At 34.1% G+C, this 19,424-nt stretch overlaps 1 protein-coding gene across 1 annotated transcript; it reads left to right on the top strand.

Annotated features, from left to right (window-relative positions):
• The first annotated feature begins 420 nt into the window (after positions 1–420).
• LOC136202695 (protein arginine N-methyltransferase 1.5) lies at positions 421–15,104 on the top strand. Its single transcript, XM_065993471.1, has 23 exons — positions 421–664; positions 2,303–2,420; positions 4,382–4,491; positions 6,199–6,288; positions 6,374–6,439; positions 6,609–6,688; positions 6,785–6,860; positions 6,961–7,047; positions 7,388–7,472; positions 7,615–7,709; positions 7,859–7,894; positions 8,020–8,088; positions 9,179–9,241; positions 9,370–9,423; positions 9,501–9,575; positions 9,880–9,972; positions 10,070–10,173; positions 12,203–12,251; positions 12,339–12,425; positions 12,656–12,761; positions 13,650–13,737; positions 13,885–13,978; positions 14,666–15,104. The coding sequence occupies exons 1-23, from the start codon at positions 524–526 to the stop codon at positions 14,747–14,749; spliced, it is 1,950 nt and encodes a 649-aa protein (XP_065849543.1). The 5' UTR covers positions 421–523; the 3' UTR covers positions 14,750–15,104.
• Positions 15,105–19,424: the final 4,320 nt, after the last annotated feature.

Genomic DNA, 19,424 nt, shown 5'->3' with positions numbered 1-19,424 from the left:
AAGGGTCAAATAGATAAATATCATAATTAAGTACAAAATTACAACTAAGTCATATCAACAAACTTAATTCTTAATATATCATATATTCTCTATATATTATGATTTTACACGATAATTTAAAAATCTAGACTCCAATTCATAAATCATAAATCCTGGAAAATATATTCTAGAATTTTAATTTATAAATTTTAATTTTTAAAATATATTAAAAGTACTGATTTTATTAGTTTGACACAATTCAAAATTATGACTTGACATAGATGTAAATAGTTTTTAAAAGATGAATTTCTGTGTAATTTTTCCAAATAAAAGTAGTTGGTACTGGGCCGACTTGTAACCCATTGCTAGCTCATGCCAAGTCCAAACCCAAGCGGAGTAAAACCCTAATAAAAACCCTGCTAAATTGCTGAGTTTACCACCATTTTTCTTCTATTCGTTGTAATACAAACATTTCTCCAGAAGTAATCACAGAACTCGTACAGTACGAGCAAGAAGAGCGGAGTAGAAAGAAAGAGAAGGAAATATGCCTCTAGGAGAGAAGTATGGGTGGGACAAAAGTGAATCTCGATACTGTGGAGTGGAAACAGAGTTTCACGATAACATTCCTCAGCTTCTTGCGTTCAACCTCTCTAATGGCGGTTTCGATTTCGTTCTCGCTCCTCTGGTTCGTCTTATTTCTCAACTATCTTGAATTCCAACATTTCAACGCTTTTGATTTTAGCCAGTTCAGTCACACCATTCTTGATTAAGTATAATATCGGGGAATGCTATTCATTTGCTATAATTTTCTTGGAATTTTTTACATCTTATCTTCATTTTCCGTTCTGTTGAATCAACTTTCTCAATAACGAGGTGTAATTAAAAATCCGGTGGCTGATTAGCTAGTCGTCGCATATTATCTTTTGCTTCCTGTATGCGAATGGTAGTATGATTACCTACAACAATGTTTTATAGTCTTCTGATTCAAGAACATTTTGGCACTGGTAATTATGCTGTTGCTCCCATTGTATACTCTGTATATGACCTCCTCTTGTGCTTAATGTTCTCCACTATTCATTCCTTTTTATTTTTCTTTTCTTGATTAAGTGTAATAGCTGGGAATACCTTCATTCGCTAATCTTTCCTTGGAATTTGACATCTTATATTCACTTTCCGTTCTGTGTAATCAGCGGTGTAATAATTCAGTTTTCTTGTTCCGTGCTTCTCATTTCAACGCTTATGAATTAGCCAGTTTAGTCACACCTATACTACTCATTGCTCTCCTTCCACCGTTATTTTTCTTTTCTTGATTAAGTATCATATCTGGGAATGTTATTCACTTGCTATAAAATCCTGTGGCTGCTTAGCTAGTTGTCGCATATTATCTTTTGTTTCCTCTTGTGCTTAATGTTCTCCACTATTCATTCATTTCATCTTTCTTTTCTTGATTAAGTGTAGTATGTAGGAATACCATTCGTTTGCCAATCTTTTCTTGGAATTTTACATCTTATATTCATTTTCCATTCTGTTCAATCAACGTTCTGAGAAATGAGGCGTAATTATTTGGTTTTCTTAATCCCTGCTTCTTGTTTTTTTTTAATCTGGTGGCTACTTAGCTAGTCGCATTTTACTTCTGCTTCCTCTATGCGAATGGTATTATGATTACCTACAACAATGTTTTATAGCCTTCTGATCCCTAATAGCCCTTGCTTCCAAGAACATTCTGGCATTGGTAATTATACTGCAGCTCCCATTGTGTACTCTGTATATGACCTCCTCTTGTGCTTAATGTTCTCCACTATTCATTCATTTCATCTTTCTTTTCTTGATTAAGTGTAATATCTAAGAATACCATTCGTTTGCCAAATTTTCCTTGGAATTTTACATCTTATATTCATTTTCCGTTCTGTTTAGTCAAAGTTATCAGAAATGAGGTGTAATTATTCGGTTTTCTTAATCCGTGCTTCTTGTTTTTTTTAATCTGGTGGCTACTTAGCTAGTCGCATTTTATCTTTTGCTTCCTCTATGCGGATGGTAGTATGATTACCTACAACAATGTTTTATAGCCTTCTGATTCCTAACACAATGCTTTTGCTTCCAAGAACATTTTGGCACTGGTAATTATGCTACAGCTCCCATTGTGTACTCTGTATATGACCTCTTCTTGTGCTTAATGTTCTCCACTATCCATTCCTTTTAAGAAAGTTAACTTGGTTGAGAAAAGACAATTTCAAATGGCTTTCACGCATATCAAGATTCTGAATGAAGAAAGGTTCGATACTCTTTTATATGCAGCTGATGCATATATAACTTCTTGTCACAGATGAATCCCACTTATAGGCCGAGCTTGTTGGAAAAAGATGGTGGTGTAGTTTCTGTTCTGCCATTTGCTGGGTCAGACTTGGTTCTGAGCCCCTCTCAGTGGAGCAGTCATGTTGTGGGTATGAACTCTTATGGACCAAATCTTGAACTTAGGCGTGCTACTTTATGCTCAGATTGAAATTTTTATTTCTAGTCTAGATGTGTCAATCTTCAATGTTTTATCTTGACTGTCCACTTGTGTGGAAGGACTTCTTTTTGGTTGAAATGTTGGTGATTTGACTAAATAATTGTAAGTCTCTTATGAAGATGACTTCTGATGGATTGTGGAGAATAGGATAATACCACTGTCGTAAAGTTCCAGTGTGCTCGTAGATCATATGCATCATTTATTTATCGGAGTAACCAGTGAAATTTCATCTTGACTGTGACTTATTATATCTCTTATCTTAGCCCATTTGTGTGTGTCGGATTAAAAAAAGATTTGTGATATTGAAGTAGACATTTATGATGTTGACAATGTTGAGAATATGTGAAGTTGTAATAATTGGTATTACTGGATGCGTTGTCAAATCGAGATTCAACTCGTGAATCAAAATCCTCATTTCTTGAATCGAATCGAATTGTAAGGTTCGGTTCAAATTCATAATATTATAAAAAATAAGATATTTACCATGTTGAAGTTAAAATATTATCAAATATTAGTCTAGAGTGAGTTTAGTAGTTTCTGTTGTTTGGTTCTGATCAACTGTTGTTGCAACACGACAAAGTAATGGCATTTTCTAAATGGGATGGGTTGGGACTTGCCTATTGAAATTGGAAAATGATGTTAATATGTTTTGATTTGTTAATTAATCATAATAATCTTATTTCGTATTCTTTAAATTTCTTATTGGTTCTTTTTCCACTAATTTATCTCCTTCCTTAATTAGAGTTATAGTTTTCCTAAATAACAATCTGGAATCTGTGATAATTTAGATTCGCCCCGTAGATCTGACTCAAAATAGAGCTGAATCGACTTGAATCGTACAATTCAAATCATGAATGATAAGGTTTACTGATAGTTTAGATTCACCCTATAGATTCGGCTCAAAATAGAGCTGAATTGACTCGAATCGTATGAATCGAATCGTGGATCGTAAGATTCTAATAACAGTAACTCTAGTAATATATTGACAAATGGAGCTACTTACTAGGAATTACTTACAGATCTTCTGGAAGTTAAGATGGATGTTTTCCCATGTTCTCTTTAAAACTTAACAGAATGCTTAATAATCTCATATTTTAGTTTAAGGAAGGGATGCTGGCTTTAGATTTACTTAAAGAACGCAAATAATTGATTTGCCAGTTTTTCGTGCAATGGGGTGAAATTCACTCTAATAACATTTTTCCTAGTCTAGAAAACGGTCGTTACTTAAATTTCTAGGCCATTTTAATACATATAATGAACCTCTGGGTGCCTAACTGGGGTTTGTAGATAGTTGTTGATCAAGATGAATTTTTCTCTTACTGCTAAGTGTTACTAGAATTTATTTTGGTGCTAAGTGCCTTCCCATTTCATGAAGGATTAAATTTTTTGACACATAATAAACCTGTTCTTTCTTAATGTTTGTAACCTTGTCTTGTTTGGATGAACTGAAGGAAGTTTTTTTTTAAGGATAAATAAAATAGTTGATGGTAAAATAGAAGTTTGTATAATTACCTTGTTGGGAAAGAAGGTCCGGTAACTTGAAGTATTAGGTGTGAATCAAGGAAAAAATTACTAAAATATCCTTCTTCAATTTCAATATAAAATTAGAAATTATGGGTTTTTGTGATTTTGTTATAATTAAGGTTTTTTTTTTTTATTAAATCGCCAAATTAAACCTTTCATTGGAGGCTTGAAAAATGGAGGTTCTGAACCCTCCAATTTTAGAAAACCTTTCACCCAAACAACATAAGATCTATCTTATTTACCCTCCATAAACCTCCTTCCAAGGGTGTTTAAATACTTAAAATCTTTTACTTATGAGCATCTGTTTAGGCATTGTAGTTTTTCCTTGTAAAGTTCCTTACTAGTTGCATTGTTGATTTTCTTTATCAGGAAAAATCAGTTCATGGATCGACTTGGATTCAGAGGATGAAACTCTTCGGATGGATTCCGAGATTACTCTGAAGCAGGAAATTGCATGGGCTAATCATCTTTCCTTGCAGGTATTGATCATTAGACTGTTTTTTATTGCGAGCCTGAAATAATTCATTTGGTCCATGCACTTTGATCGGCTAAAATATGCAAGTGTTTTCTAAGGTCGAAGCCAAAAAAGGCTATAACTACCAAGCCATAAGCAATTGTTTGGTTTGAATTATTAAACTAATAAAAGCAATTAAAATGAAGAAATTAATCAATGAAGAAAATACTAGGGATTCACGATTCAACTTCAATTAGTAACACTACTACTATATCAAACATTAAACTAATAAAAGCAATTAAAATGAAGAAATTAATCAATGAAGAAAATACTAGGGGTTCGGGTTTCACCTTGAATTAATAACACTACTACTACCACATCAAACACGTAACTACAGTGACAACTATTCCAAAATTATCTTAACACTTCATCCTTAGTAATTGTGATTATTCGTCGATTTCTTACTAACATTGATTGGACGCTTTAAGTTAACAGTTATATCATCACAATTAATCCTAACTATGTCTAGCTAGGCCATTTGTGTTTATCTTCCTAGTTATAGGTTTATATTTCACCTGTCAGTTTATCATATACACCTTTAAATTGAATCATGCATTAGCCACATACATAACACAGAAAATTAATTACAAGGAAGATAAATGTAATTGGAAAATTAATTCAATTGAATTGTGAACAAAAATCTAACATGGTGGTGTGGAATCAATTACTCAAACTAGGTTAAATCCCTAACCCTAGTTTGGGGACTTAGCTACTCATAACAAAATCAAACATGATAAAAATAGAAAAACTAAAATAAAAAAACATAAGAAGAAAAAGAAAAGAAAAACTCTTTCGTGAGTCTCCTTGTTCTTGCTCTCAAATTCTCATTCTTCTTCTCCCAAAAATCACCTTGAAGATTGAAGAGATGGAATAGCCAAAGAGGTTCCACCCTAATAACCAAATTCCTTTTGTTCCTCCTTTCCTAACATAAAAAAGAGCCTTCTAATAGGAAAAGGAAAAGTTACATGGCAACAACTCTAATTAGATCAATCCTTATAAGCAATTAAAGTTCTTACCATAAACTAAAATAAAATAGGATAACTTCCAAATAAAGAAAATCCTAAAACGAAAAGTCTTCTAACTCAATTAAACAACTGAATTTCGGATTTGACTTTACACACGAACATGGGTTATGTAAAATTTGCTTTCAGCCCAAAACCCTCATCTTCAGCTTTCCATAAGACATCTCTGCTTCTTCCAAATGTAATTTAAGTCCCCAAAATTTGCAATTTAATCTCCAATTCAAATAAGATCTCCAGAACACGTAAAAGACACAATTCAAAGTAAATATGCATCTAACCAATAGAAATGACAGTAAAATAATATCACACTTGCATAACCTATTTTGTAAAAACAAATGATTTCTTAGAGAATAGAGAATAAAAAAAAAGAACATTTAAACTTCTTTATCGACATATCCCAAAAAACAAATGATTTCTACTGTAAAGCTGAAGCATGTCCTTGTTGGAATACACTTATTCTTCTAGCTATTTTTTGAAAACTTTAAAAACTTTTACTGTATATAAAAATCAAATGCACATTTTTATACTTCACAGTTGATTTCTTAGAAAAAATACACCTCCATCACTCGTTATTGGCATATTTTCCCATCCTTATAGCTGGAAAGCTCTTTGAAGATTTGATGGTATGAAATTTTGATTGTCTAATGCAGGCATGTCTTCTTCCCTGTCCCAAGGGTGCATCATGTGCTAATTACGCTAGGTGTGTAAATCAAATTTTACAGGGTTTAAACAATATGCAGGTGCCTTTCTAACTCAGCTTGCTTTTTTTTTTTATGCGTATACCTTTGTTATTATTGTTTTATTCTTATGACTTTCCTATTAAAGTTGTGGCTTAGGATTCCACTGTTAAAGGCTGAAGAGGATTCTACTGATGTAACTTCCACTAATTTGGTGAGAATTGTTTTAATATTATATCAGTAGGTACATTGTTGTTATAAGACATCCTATGGGGAAGCAATCTTTTTTTTATTATCTTTTTTTCGTGTGTGTTTTTAACATATGTAATAAAGATATGAATGACTATTTATTGTCATCCTTTTTCTGGTTTTCTCCCATGCAGATTGATTCTTGGGAACAATGGAATTCATTTCGTCTTCTTTGTGAACACCACCATCAGTTAGCTGTTGCGCTTGATATTTTGTAAGCAGACTTGAGAAATTGGAATCTTAGACTTTATTGTTTTTATTGGATTGTACCTGTTATCATTAACTTTCAACAATATTGGTTTCTATGTAGGAGTTGCTTACCATCACCAAACTCACTAGGCCGATGGTTTGGAGAATCTGTTAGAGCAGCCATAATAAATACCGATGTAAGTATATCCTGCTCAGTAGTATAATCTTTTGAAATAGATGAATGCATGTTGCTTCTACATTGCCTGGTTTTTAGGAAAACCATCATTTTCTTGTCAGGCTTTCGTAACAAATGCACGTGGTTATCCATGCCTCTCGAAGCGCTACCAGAAGCTCATTGATGGGTTCTTTAACCATTCCATACAGGTCTGCTAATTTAGTAGTTTTAATTATCAGTTTTGACTTTATTGTTCAGATGAAAATTCCATGTCGCCCTTATAAACTTGGGTAGTCATGCATCTCTGAGGCAATGGCTGTGATAAAGCTAAACATTGCCTGGTATATTTCTCTTTGGTTGGAAAGGGCTTGCAATGTATTTGAGGAAGTTGCATGTATTATACTCATGGCTGTGTAGCAACTTGGAACCCTCTGCAGTTATTGCTCTGAAAATATTTGAAATGTTATTTGACTTCTTGTAGTTTAAAATTAAAAATTGCTTCCTACCTCAATGTTTTGCTAAAGTAGGTGCTTTGAAACATATTTCCAGATTGTCATATCTGGAAAATCTGTACACATAATTCCTGGGGCAAGCGCAGACTCAGCTGTTACTCATCTTGAGAAGAACACTGAAAGTAAGTTTTTTTTGTACTGCAGTTAAACTTCATTGCTATTTACTAATGTCAAGTTGTAACTCTGACTTTCAAATACAGGTCTAGGTGCATAGTAAATGTCCTTGAGTACCTTATATTGTCTGGGGCATGTTTTTGTTTGTAGGTCCGATTCCGAAGAATCCCCTGAGACCATATTTAGACTATATTGCATACCTCTTCCAAAGGATGGACCCCCTTACTGAGCAACAACGTTTTGAGGTATCTATCGCTCTCTCTCTCTATCTATCTACATGGACACAAGGATAAATGTTCTTCTGAGCCAGCATACAGCTGCCTTTTGTTTCAAGAAAAAAAATTGTCTTTTTCCAATTACCTTCATTTTGAATGCTCTTAGTTTCTTTTGGCAGCTTGGATACAGGGATTTTCTACAGGCTCCATTGCAAGTAAGTTTTCTTTCACTTATACCTATCTAATTCGATTTATTAGCTAAGATTTTCTGTCAATCTTAATCTTCACTGGGAAAGACATCGATTGTAAGTAACCCTTAGATTGTCATTGTTTTAACCAGCCACTCATGGATAATCTAGAGGCCCAAACATATGAAACTTTTGAGAAGGATGCAACGAAATACAAACAGGTATGACCATTCGATGATCTAATTGTATCGGGACGAAATAGTAAATGTTAAATAATGGATGAGGATTAGCCCTTGTTTCTGATATTTAATCATCTATGTATTATATGGAAATAAGCTAAATATTTTGCTTGAAACTAAGTAAGAATATAAGAATAGTAAATGTTAAATAATGGATAATGTTTACTTTAGTTGTGTAACAAACCATGTAACACACTAGGAATACATGGGATACCATGTAAAGAAGAGCCTACATTGATATATTTTACCTAAGAACAATACACATATATATACAAGGTTCTCCTTCAATCAAGGAGACATTGTAGGCCCACAGAAGTCTATAACAATGCTTTAGTTGACTTAGGCATGCTTACATTTATTACATTGACTTATTCTATAACAAGTTGCAATTGTATGAGGGCAGATTAAGCACTTATATTTTGCTCATTTAATAAATGAACATGATGTCTAGGTTAGTCATGTTAATGGAAAGACTTATATATACTTTGTTCATATTTATTCATTTTTTGTTGTTTGTTTTTACAGTTGCTTGTACATCCAAGTTAATCAGCCATTACTGTCATCTATAATAAAAATAAGTTCCAGCAATGAATGTAAATTCTTTCTCTTATAGTTGAAAATACTTTGAGATTGGAGTGGTATGCTACAAAAATACAACAAAATTTGTTGGCAAAGTTTGTGTTCTGACTGAGGAAATTTGGGCAGAGGAAAATAAAGAGAGATATGGGTTGTCTCCCACAAAATAAATAAGTGGGGGTGGAATCTCAAATCCTTATTTAATCTTCTCTCTCCTCCTAGGATTCTTGTTCTTGTAGCCTAGGTTTAAACATTTTGTGTGCCCATGTCTTGTGACTTCGGCTTCAACTTTAGTTCAGATTATATGTGATTGTGCTAGCGTATAATGAAGAGAAAGAATGCAACTAGGGTGCTGGTTTTAGCCCATTTAAATATTCCAACATAATAATTAGTCTCATCATTTGATAATGATTGGTTCCTGCTTGCAAAATTTGAACTGGTTTGAGTTCAGAAGATTTTGTATTCAAAAGGTAATAATGTCTTTGTATGTTTCCAGTACGAAATGGCTATTAGCAAAGCTTTGGTGGAGAGGGTCCCTGAAGGAGCTACTGTAACAACTGTAGGCTACCAGCTCACTCTTCTTTAGTTTCTTCTTCTGTTTATCATGCCATCTTGCTTTATTTCTCATAAACATGATGTTTCCAAAATGTTAATTTTGTGGTGTTTCCATTCTTTGATTGTGGCAAGGTATTGATGGTCGTTGGAGCAGGAAGGGGACCTCTTGTTAGGGCATCATTGCAGGTCCTTTCATGTCCTCTACATTTTACAACTTAGGTTTTTTGCTTTCATGTTTTGTTCCTCATTCAAATTTTATATAGGCAGCTGAAGAAACTGGGCGCAAAGTAATAGTGTATGCAGTGGAGAAAAATCCAAATGCAGTTGTTACACTTCACGTGAGTACTGCTTTTTAGACTCTGGGTAATGAAAATAATGTGCTTGACTGTAGGAATTATTTCTGGTTGATTAACTGAAATGGTAATATCAATCCAAAAATCATTGACATTGGATTCAAAGACATTGTCAGGAAATGAGACCATTCTTGCATGAAATGAACAATGAATCTTTTTGATGTTGATCTAGCATATGTTGTACCAGCCTATCTACAGATAGTGTGTGAACTATAGACATGTCTTTTCCTTCAAGTTATTTAGTCAATGTTTCATGGATCTTAGAAGTACAGAACATTTTCTATGACAGAGTTTGGTTAAGCTTGAAGGGTGGGAGGATATTGTTACCATAGTTTCTTGTGATATGCGTCACTGGGATGCTCCTCAGAAAGCTGATATATTGGTATTTGAATTTTCTTTTTGTGGTTAATTAATTTGATGCATTCTGAATGCAAGTAACTAACTGCTTATTTGCTTTCATTTGTATCATTTGTCTTCAGGTCAGTGAATTGCTCGGTTCATTTGGTGACAATGAGCTGTCACCAGAGTGCCTTGATGGCGCCCAAAGATTTTTAAAGCAAGATGGGATCTCGATACCATCATCGTATGTATATTCTTCTTTCTGGATGACCAAATTAAACTTAAACCTCTTATTATGTTTGGATGATAGTGCTGATTTAATTAATATGTTCTGGCACTTGATGTTTCTTTTTTCTTTTCTTATTTTCGCTTTTGGGCTTCGGAACATAATTTTGTTACTACCATTTGAAGAGTTGTGCTTAGAAATTATGATAAATCATGCAAAAAGGCTTAATGATGCTGATATAACTGTAAATACAGCTGCCTATTTTATAGACTTTAAAACTGAAAATGAAACCTTCTATTTAGGACTTGTGATAACTCCTGGCTGGATAGTGACAAACAAGTCTTTTGAACTCTATTAATGTATCTATTCACTTAGGATTTCAGGTAACTAATAATTTGAGAGGAATTCTTTGCGAAATATTTGCTTTTTGTCTTTCTTTTATCCCTAAAATTGCTTCAATAGCTGTGTTTGTTGTTTCCATTTTGTGGAAAATTATAATTTTCAAGCCTTTATTAGCTCAAAGGTCAAGCCTCAAACTTCACCATCGTTATCAAGCATTTAGTACCCCCTTTTAATTTATATAGATGTGAAATCTCGAGTATCCAATTTTTTTCTTCTGCTACCAAGCCTTTGATAACAAATAAGGTATTTGATTTATTTGAAACTTAGAAATTGTAATATCCATCAGCTTTTTTTGTTTTCTTGCCGTAGAAAGAATAGCTAGTTAGGCGATGGATCGATCTGTTGTGGAGTATCACTTGATCTGCTTGAAGGTATTTCTTCTCTTAATAACCAAAAGGAAATATGCATGAGATGTTGCAAACTGTAAAAACAGAAATGGAAGTAAAGAAAGACTGAATTGACACAGACTCGATCCCCACAGAAACCAGTACCACAGGTTCCCTCTCCACTCCCTAGAGATGTGCCGTTTTTCAACACTGAGAAAAACAAAAGATAATTCTCCATATCCTTCTCTGTACCTTCTAGAAATACCCCTATCACATGCCTTCATTACAGCTCACTACCCCCTATTGCCAGCTGGGCATAACTAACTCTAATTCCTTGCATCCATTCCTTCCTTCTTGAGTACTTATTTCTCTTATGTCGCCATTTCCTAATGATCCAACCATAGGCCGTTCTCTATCATTACCACCTATAAACACTAACTCTCCAATTTCACGCGCAGCTGTTAATGATGGAATGAGTTGAGTAATTATTAGATAAATTAAATCTGCTAGAGAGGGCATGAGAAAGGAGAGAATAGAAGACAATGTTAAAGTTGCCGCATTGGACATGGAAAGAGAGTTTTGGATCTGATGAGTACAGTTGGACATTTGCTACGAAATTTTTAATTAGGTTTAAAAAGAGCCATAAATAGAGATTGTATTGATTTTTAGAGGTATAAGAGTAAGCGGCTGTTGATTTGGAAATTGTAAATTTTCTCTGGTGGGTGAAAAAAGTAAATTGAGCCTCCAAGTTAAAAAAGGCTGTTCATAGTCATACCTCTCACTGTAATTCTGTTAACAGACTTGACTCCTCACGATATATATTATCCTCTTTCTGAGTTATCTTTGGATAACTACTGATCTCTATTTCTCTATTGCTGTTAGGTAATCCACTATTTCTTTCTTGCTGTTTTTTTTCTGTTTCACTTTTATTCTTTATGTCACTATTCCTTGGTTTCTCCAATCTTATCTATTAAGTTTATAAAGTAGATTATGGCCTTCTTTTGGACCACTCATCTATGCCCTAAAAACTTTCATGCCAAAGGATCGTGTGTGTGTGTGTGTATTATAATTCTTTTGAAAAGTTGCAATAGAAATTTCTACTTCAAAAGACATTTTAATAATTCGACAGGTTGCTTGTGTAAGCCAACTATTAAATGACACTTTATATCTGTAAGACAGAATTTGCCTAATGCCAGAGCTACCGACTACCTGATTCCATAGACAATAGTTCTAAATCAAACTAATAAATTTCTATGGAAGTTCAGACTAGTTTGTAGCATTATGCTGTTTTTTCATTTTTTTTTTTATTTCTTTTGCAGGTACACAAGTTACATCCAACCAGTGACAGCTTCAAAACTATACAATGATGTATATTCCTTAAAACTGTCCCCTTTTCCCCCGTTTCTTCTCTTATGCAAATTTTTGCAACTTGAATGGCTCCTGGCTGTATTGCAGGTGAAATCACACAAAGATCTTGTACACTTTGAAACTGCCTATGTTGTCAAATTGCATAACATAGCAAAGCTAGCCCCTTCGCAACCTGTAAGGCATCTATTCAATTAACCTTAACATACTACCATTAGTGACCTATTGTTTATCAAATTGTTTGGCTCAGCGTTAGATATGAACAGAACGTTTTTAGCTGTTTCTTGATAAATTCTCAAATTATTGTAACGAATTGACCATCTTTCAAGATTTTCCCTGATCATGTTTCTTCTGCTGAGGTAATTTTTAATTGGTTTTAGATACTCATTCAACCTTTTCCTGCATAGGTCTTTACATTTACTCATCCAAATTACACAAGTCAGAAAAGTAATAACCGGTACAAAAAGCTGAAGTTTGAATTAGCTAATGATACTGGATCAGCCATGGTGCATGGTATTTTCTTTCCAATTCTTATTTTCTGGTTGCTTATTTTGGTTCTTTTGATAATATAGTAGCTACTATCCTCTAATGATCTTGATATCTGTTAGCCTTGAAAAAAGTTTTGAATCGGACAAAAATCCCAATTTAAATACATAATTAATCAATTAATTGAAATAGCAAGCATATTCATTGGATTAAGAGAAAAGTAAGCTTAACATTGGCTTTTGGGACGTAGTCTTGAGACAAAATCGGATCAAAATGAGAATTGCCTTCAAAGAATACCAGCATACCTGTTACTCAATGGCTTCCTTTACTTATACGGCTTTAGTTTACTGAAGTTGAGTTAATATTGCCTGAATAATTTTTATCGCATTACAAAATGTTGTTGTCTTGCACATGCATACACGGATAATGAACGAGTATCCACAGTGAATGTTTAGTTGGGAATGAGAGTTGATTCTTATGGCATGGAAAGTGAGAAGAAAATATACATGACAGTGAGATTGAAAATTGGTAAGAAATATGGGTATCAAAATATATAATTTAGTGCCCAGAGGAAGGAAGCAATCTTTTCCTATTTTCTTTTTATTTGTTAATTTGAATAATGGTAGTGGTATGGGAAGTTTATGTAAAATGTTACTGGACCGTCAGGTTTTATTTATAAAAAGGAATGATGTTGAATAGACAGATTTAGCAAGCATCTTCTAAAATCCTCTAGAATTCAGCCTTTTGGACTACCTAGTGAGAAATCTAGGAGTTCATTTTTTCGTATTAAGTATTTTTTTCTGTTATGGATTTGGTAGAGTTTCTGTTTCCACCTTTTGGAATCTGTTATTTTAACTGTCAAAACGGAAGTGTTTTTGGTGATGATAGTGTTTGTTGTTGGTTGTGTTTCTGTAGGATTTGCTGGCTATTTTGATGCAGAGCTCTACAAAGATGTGCATCTGAGTATTGAGCCATCAACAGCAACACCGAAGATGTTCAGCTGGTATGAGATCTGATTGCTTAGAGAATGACGACTTCCTTTTTTTTGGGGTTGTCATTAGGAGCGGGCTGATATTTTTATGACATGCCATTGCCCTTCAATATTGTTTCAGTCTGTTAAATGTAATGGCTCCATTTGTTCTGCTCACAGGTTTTCTATATTTTTCCCGCTAAGGACTCCAATACAGATACGACCTGGTTCTCCTCTAGAAGTGCATTTTTGGCGTTGTAGTGGCCCTTCAAAGGTAATGTACACCGGAGTGCTTTTGTAATAAGGGCTGTAATCGAGCTGAGCTTTGGTATGCTCATGCTCGGCTCGTCAAAAAATTAATGAGCTCGAGTTCAACATCCTGTTCATGAGCTGCTACGAGCTTTGTTTGCGAGCAACTAGTCAATTATGTTTATGGACTTTGCTCGTGAACAAGTCATTATTTATGTTCATTTGAAATTTCTTTAACGTAAAACTACATAATTTTGAAACCTATAAAACTAAAATTTCACGCAAACCTATGTAGTTTTACATCTCCTCTATGAAGTACTATTATTAAAAATATAATCGAACTAAGCTTGTTCACGAGCATGTTCATAAACATCATATTCGAGCTTGTTCTTGAACTTATTCATAAGCCTATAATCGAGCTTTCGAGCCGAGTTTCGCTGTGCTTAAGCTTGGCTCATTTATAAATCAAGCCGAACAAGGTCAAGCTTTTATCGAGCCGAATGCCGAGCCGCTTATTTTAACATATTGACATTGAACCCTTGATCTACACATTGGATCCTTCATTGAAGGACATTGGATCCTTTCGAAAGGATACAATGTGTCAAAAGAAAACATAAGCTGTTCAATGTGTAAAAATAACAAAGATTAACGCCCTTATATTTATATGTGTTTTTCCAATGAACAAAACCTCTGCTGTTTGATGATGATGCAGGTTTGGTACGAGTGGTCTGTGTCATCCCCCACCCTGTCACCTATCCACAACAGCAACGGACGTTCGTATTGGGTTGGTCTTTAGGTTCTCTTCAGTTTCGTCGAATATATTTGCGGTTAGCTGCTGTACGAGATTGAGCTGCCTTCCTAGAACATTAGTGTAATGTGCAAAGATTTGCGGCATTCGTAAAGATCAACAAAAGCTTGACATGTTTTTGCTTCCAAATATGATACAAACCAAAAAAGGTTGTAATATAGTGTTGTAAACCAAAAGAATAGATGAAGAGAAATTTGTTGCAGGCGAAATTGTTTCTTGACCATGGAGATGGTTTACATCGTGTAATATCGAATCTTGTTCAATGCTTGATACCGGAATTACTAGATACCATTTGAATATTGGGTGCCCTGTGCTTTTAATCAATTATCTCAAGTTCTGTTGCTTTTTTTGAGTTTGGTATTTTCAAAAACCAGACTGAAATAACCAAGCGAATTAATGAAGTTTGGTTTTTTGGTTCGGTTTCCTGACCATGGAGATGGTTTATATAGTGTAATTTCAAATCTTGATCAATGCTTGCAATCAAAATTAGGGTTAATTATAAATTTGGGCTTATTTGAAAGTCCATTTATATATTAGGATTAGTTGTCTCATTTCTTTGGATTAATGTGCAAAAATACCCCTAATGTTTTGGGCCAGAAGCAATTTTACTCCAAATGTCTAAAATTGTGCAATTTTACCCCTAATGTTGGAAGCCAAGAGCAATTTTACTCCTAACGTTAATAAATTGGGTCAATTTTACTTCTGACCCAAAACATTAGGACACTTTAACTTCATTTGATTTGGACACTTTCATTTGATTTGGACTAAAATATCATCACCTTCTTCATAACTATAACTGCATTTCTTTTCCTTTTTCACTTCTTTTCTTTCTTTCCATTTTCTACAACAATTAAGAGAACAATTCAATGCAAGAGAGCTTTGCTCATCTAATAATCCAATTCAAATTCATGTAAATCTTGTGTTGGGTTTTACTTATATTTCAAATTCAATACAATATAAGATGTGTAAGATGATATATATATAAGATGTACATGTCAAATTCAAATGAAAATAGTTTAGTTTCATGCATTTCGAAACCCCACAACCCATTGAAACTCCGCATTTTGTTGAAAATCTCGTACTCCCTCCATTCCTTTTTATAAGACATTCTAGCAATTGATTTTTTTTCCAAAATATAAGTCTTTCTAGTTTTTCAAAAACTTTTAGTATAGTTTTCTGGTCCAAACATTAAATATTTTATCTTGGTCTATGTGTTTTTTAAAATTACAAGACTTATTCACCAACCATTACATGAGAGAAATGTTTTTTAGTTAATCAATGTAAATTCATTAATTTTACTCTACATTAATTGTATTTCTTAATTTGTGTGAAATAACCTAGAATGACTTAAATTTTGGAATGGAGGGAGTAATACAGTCGAGACCTGCATTCCCAACACTTGTCGCATTGCCTCACTGCAACCTAATGCGACAATGATCACTTGTTTTCAATGTTATCGTGTTCGTCGCATTGGATTTAAATTGCAACAATATGCTAAACGAGTTCCATCTCCAGATTCGGAGACAAAATTCATCCAAAATATGCTAAACGAGTGATTCACACCATTCCGCCTAGGCAGAAACGGGTGCTCACCCGTTTCCGCCTAGGCAGAAACGGATAGTTCATCCGTTTCTGCCTAAGCGAAATGGTGTGAATTACTCGTTTAGCACATTTTGGATGAATTTTTTATATATATTGATTGAATCGGTTAGTTTTTTTAGACGAATTTCAATTAGTGTAAATAGGAACGGTAGTTATTCGATTTCCTCGACATTCTCGAGTTCATTTTTCATAAATCCAATTTTTGGCTCGGGAGAGAGAGGATATTAAGTTTTTGCATGGAAAAATGAACAGGGCAAAAATGTCCAAAAGGGGACGGTAATAAGTAATTTGGAGGCGGTGAATAGCAAAACCCTTTGAAAAACTACCGAAATAACCTATCAAATCAATGAAGTTTGGTTTTTTTTTTATCTTTATCGGTTCGATTCAGTACTAAATATTTTATATTTTTGGTTATTTTGGTTGGTTTGGTTTTAATGGAAAAAATATCGAATCGAATGCGGACAATTCCTAATTTTTTTACTTTTATTTTGATTCATCAGAAATCTTTTATAATCTTTAATATTTTACAGAGTTAATTTCAAATTAAATTCTGTGGTTACACGTTTTTGTAGATCAATATTTGTGGTGTTTTTATTACAAGCCGAGCTCTATGGTTTGTAAAAAAATCATTTTGGGTTGATTTTGTCAAATTTAGCTGATAACGACCTCAAAATGAAAATTTTAAACAATTAAAGTTGTTTGTTTGGAATCATATTTACTATAGAAACACATTTTTTATTTTCCAAAATCATCATTCTTGGAGTTTTCTCTCTAAACATTAATTTTATCTCTCATAAAAAAACACTACCTAAATGATCTCAAACTTAAGATCGGTACTAACGGTTACAATAAAATATTTAACCTAAAGTTGATAATTGAATCAAAATGAAATGTAAAAGTTACAAGTATGCGTTAAAACGATAGAGAAATCTTCAATAGATGCTAAACAATCACTTTCGAACATAAAAACGTTTTTATTTCGTTTTTTTTTTGTTCTTTTGAATATGCAACTTCATTTGGATAGCGATGTGGAAACACACCTTCTATTGGAATTGCACCATGAGGCATCACATGGCGCAATCACGGTAAGAAGTGATTGCAATACCGTTAAAGCTCAGCCCGCTGTTATTTTAGGCGAGTTATGGCTAGGCTCGGGTCAAATCTTAAATCCAGCCCATATAAACTCATATATAATAATAATAATAATAATAAATGTATACCTTAAAATAAATATTATTTTTCAAAAGAAATATTAATATATAAATATATAAACTTATTAATTAATATTAATAGGCGGACCGGGCTAGACTGGTCTATGTTATTTTTATAAAGCACAAGCCCATCCAAAAATAGAAGGACTTTAACACGCTTGGGCGTAAGGAAAAAATTTCATGTCCAAGTCCAGTCTAGGAGATACGGACGTGGATGGGTGCCAAGATTCATGAACAAGTCTAGTCAACACTAATTCAATCCAAGAAAATTTGTGTCATAATTGAGTTAACCTAATTAGATTAGTGTCGGTTTCATTTCATATTTTCGGATCACAAGTAATTTTACTCTAATATATATTAGTGGTGATGTTTAAAAACATAGGAGGATATAATATTGTTTTAAAATATATTATATCATTTTTGAAGTAATATATTGATATTAACTATCCAAATTTTTGGAGATTCGAATCGTGTTTGCAAGTACATAATTGTTTTATTACCTTTTTTTATTAATAAAAGTGACTTGTAAAGTTTGGCCGTGCATTTGGATTAACTGAGTGGATGCTGAGGTTTGATGAGTACTGGGTTATCAACCTGGTTACTTCGTATTCAGACCATTCCCCACTGATATTGATTATGACAGTTTGCCCCATTCAGGTTCAAAGCAGGTATTTTTGCTTTGAAATGGCTTGGACGAAGGAAGCTGGTTTCTCGGAGTTAGCGCAAGGGTGTTGGTGGGCGAATGACAGCATATCAATGACGAGGAGGCTTAAAGCCTATAGTTCGATGATGAAGGGGTGGGGAGCAAATTTTCGAAGTTGGTTTTCTGAGAGGATCTAGTGGTATAAACGACTATTGGGGGAATTGCGAGATAAGGAGAACCTGAAAGGTGTTCAACAGTTGTTGCAGGTCCAACGACAATTGAATGGGTACTAGAGCAGGAGGAGTTATATTAGCAACAACGGGCCAAGATTTCTGGCTGAAGGAGGAGGATCGCAACTCAAAGAAATTTAATGATACGGTTTAGGCCAAAAGAAGGGTAAACACAATTGTTTCACTCATTGATGCTGCAAAGACGAGTGTAATGAAGAGGACGGTAAGTGTCTGATCGCTAAATCCTATTTTCATGATTTATTTCGTGCATCATTAGTATCAAACTATAATTCCGTGGAGATTGGACCGGTGGTTGTGACAGAATGGATGGACTCGGGTTTGATTGCACCTTTTACTTATGAAGAATTCAAAATAGCTGTGTTTTAAATGCACCTGGATAAGTCCCCAAGACCTGACAGACTTAACCCGAAATTTTTTCAATTTTGTCCCCATATTGGCCAGGATGTGTGTCCGAGAGGTCACAGGTTCGAGTCTTAGGAACAATCTCTTGCCAAAAAAATGGCAGGGGAAGGCTTACTCCCAGTACACCCTTGTGATGGGACCCCTCCCCTCGCTTAGCGGGGACGCGTAATGCACCGAGTCGTCCTTTATGGGCCAGGATGTGTTTGCTGCTTGTGTGGGGTGGTTGGAGCGGAATGAATTTTCTGCTGATTTAAATGATACAATAATTACCCTGATTCCAAAATGTGATAATCCAAAAAGGATGACTGATCTGATAGCTATTTCGCTTATAATGTCTTGTATAAAATCATTGCCAAAGTTTTAGCAAATAGACTGAAAGTTATTCCGCCAGATGTGATTTTTGAGAGTCAGTCTGCATTTGTACCTGGTCAATATCTTTAGTTGATAGTGTGCAGATAGCTTTTGAGGTCTTACATTACATGAAAAGCAAACTGAGGGGTGGAAAAGGGGCGGTTGCATTAAAAATGATATAAGTAAGGTGTATGACATGGTGG

The sequence above is a fragment of the Euphorbia lathyris genome, chromosome 8 (genome assembly GCF_963576675.1).
Source record: "Euphorbia lathyris chromosome 8, ddEupLath1.1, whole genome shotgun sequence".
Lineage (NCBI taxonomy): Eukaryota > Viridiplantae > Streptophyta > Magnoliopsida > Malpighiales > Euphorbiaceae > Euphorbia > Euphorbia lathyris.
The sequence above is the reverse complement of the archived record's forward strand: the minus strand, read 5'-3'. Positions and strand labels throughout refer to the sequence as shown.

Excerpts from the sequence above, each read along its gene's own strand:
- LOC136202695 (XM_065993471.1), top strand. The coding sequence starts at position 524 with ATGCCTCTAGGAGAGAAGTATGGGTGGGACAAAAGTGAATCTCGATAC. Across the intron at positions 6,861-6,960 it reads CAGCCATAATAAATACCGAT|GCTTTCGTAACAAATGCACG; the intron begins GTAAGTATATCC and ends TTTTCTTGTCAG. Across the intron at positions 8,089-9,178 it reads ATGCAACGAAATACAAACAG|TACGAAATGGCTATTAGCAA; the intron begins GTATGACCATTC and ends GTATGTTTCCAG.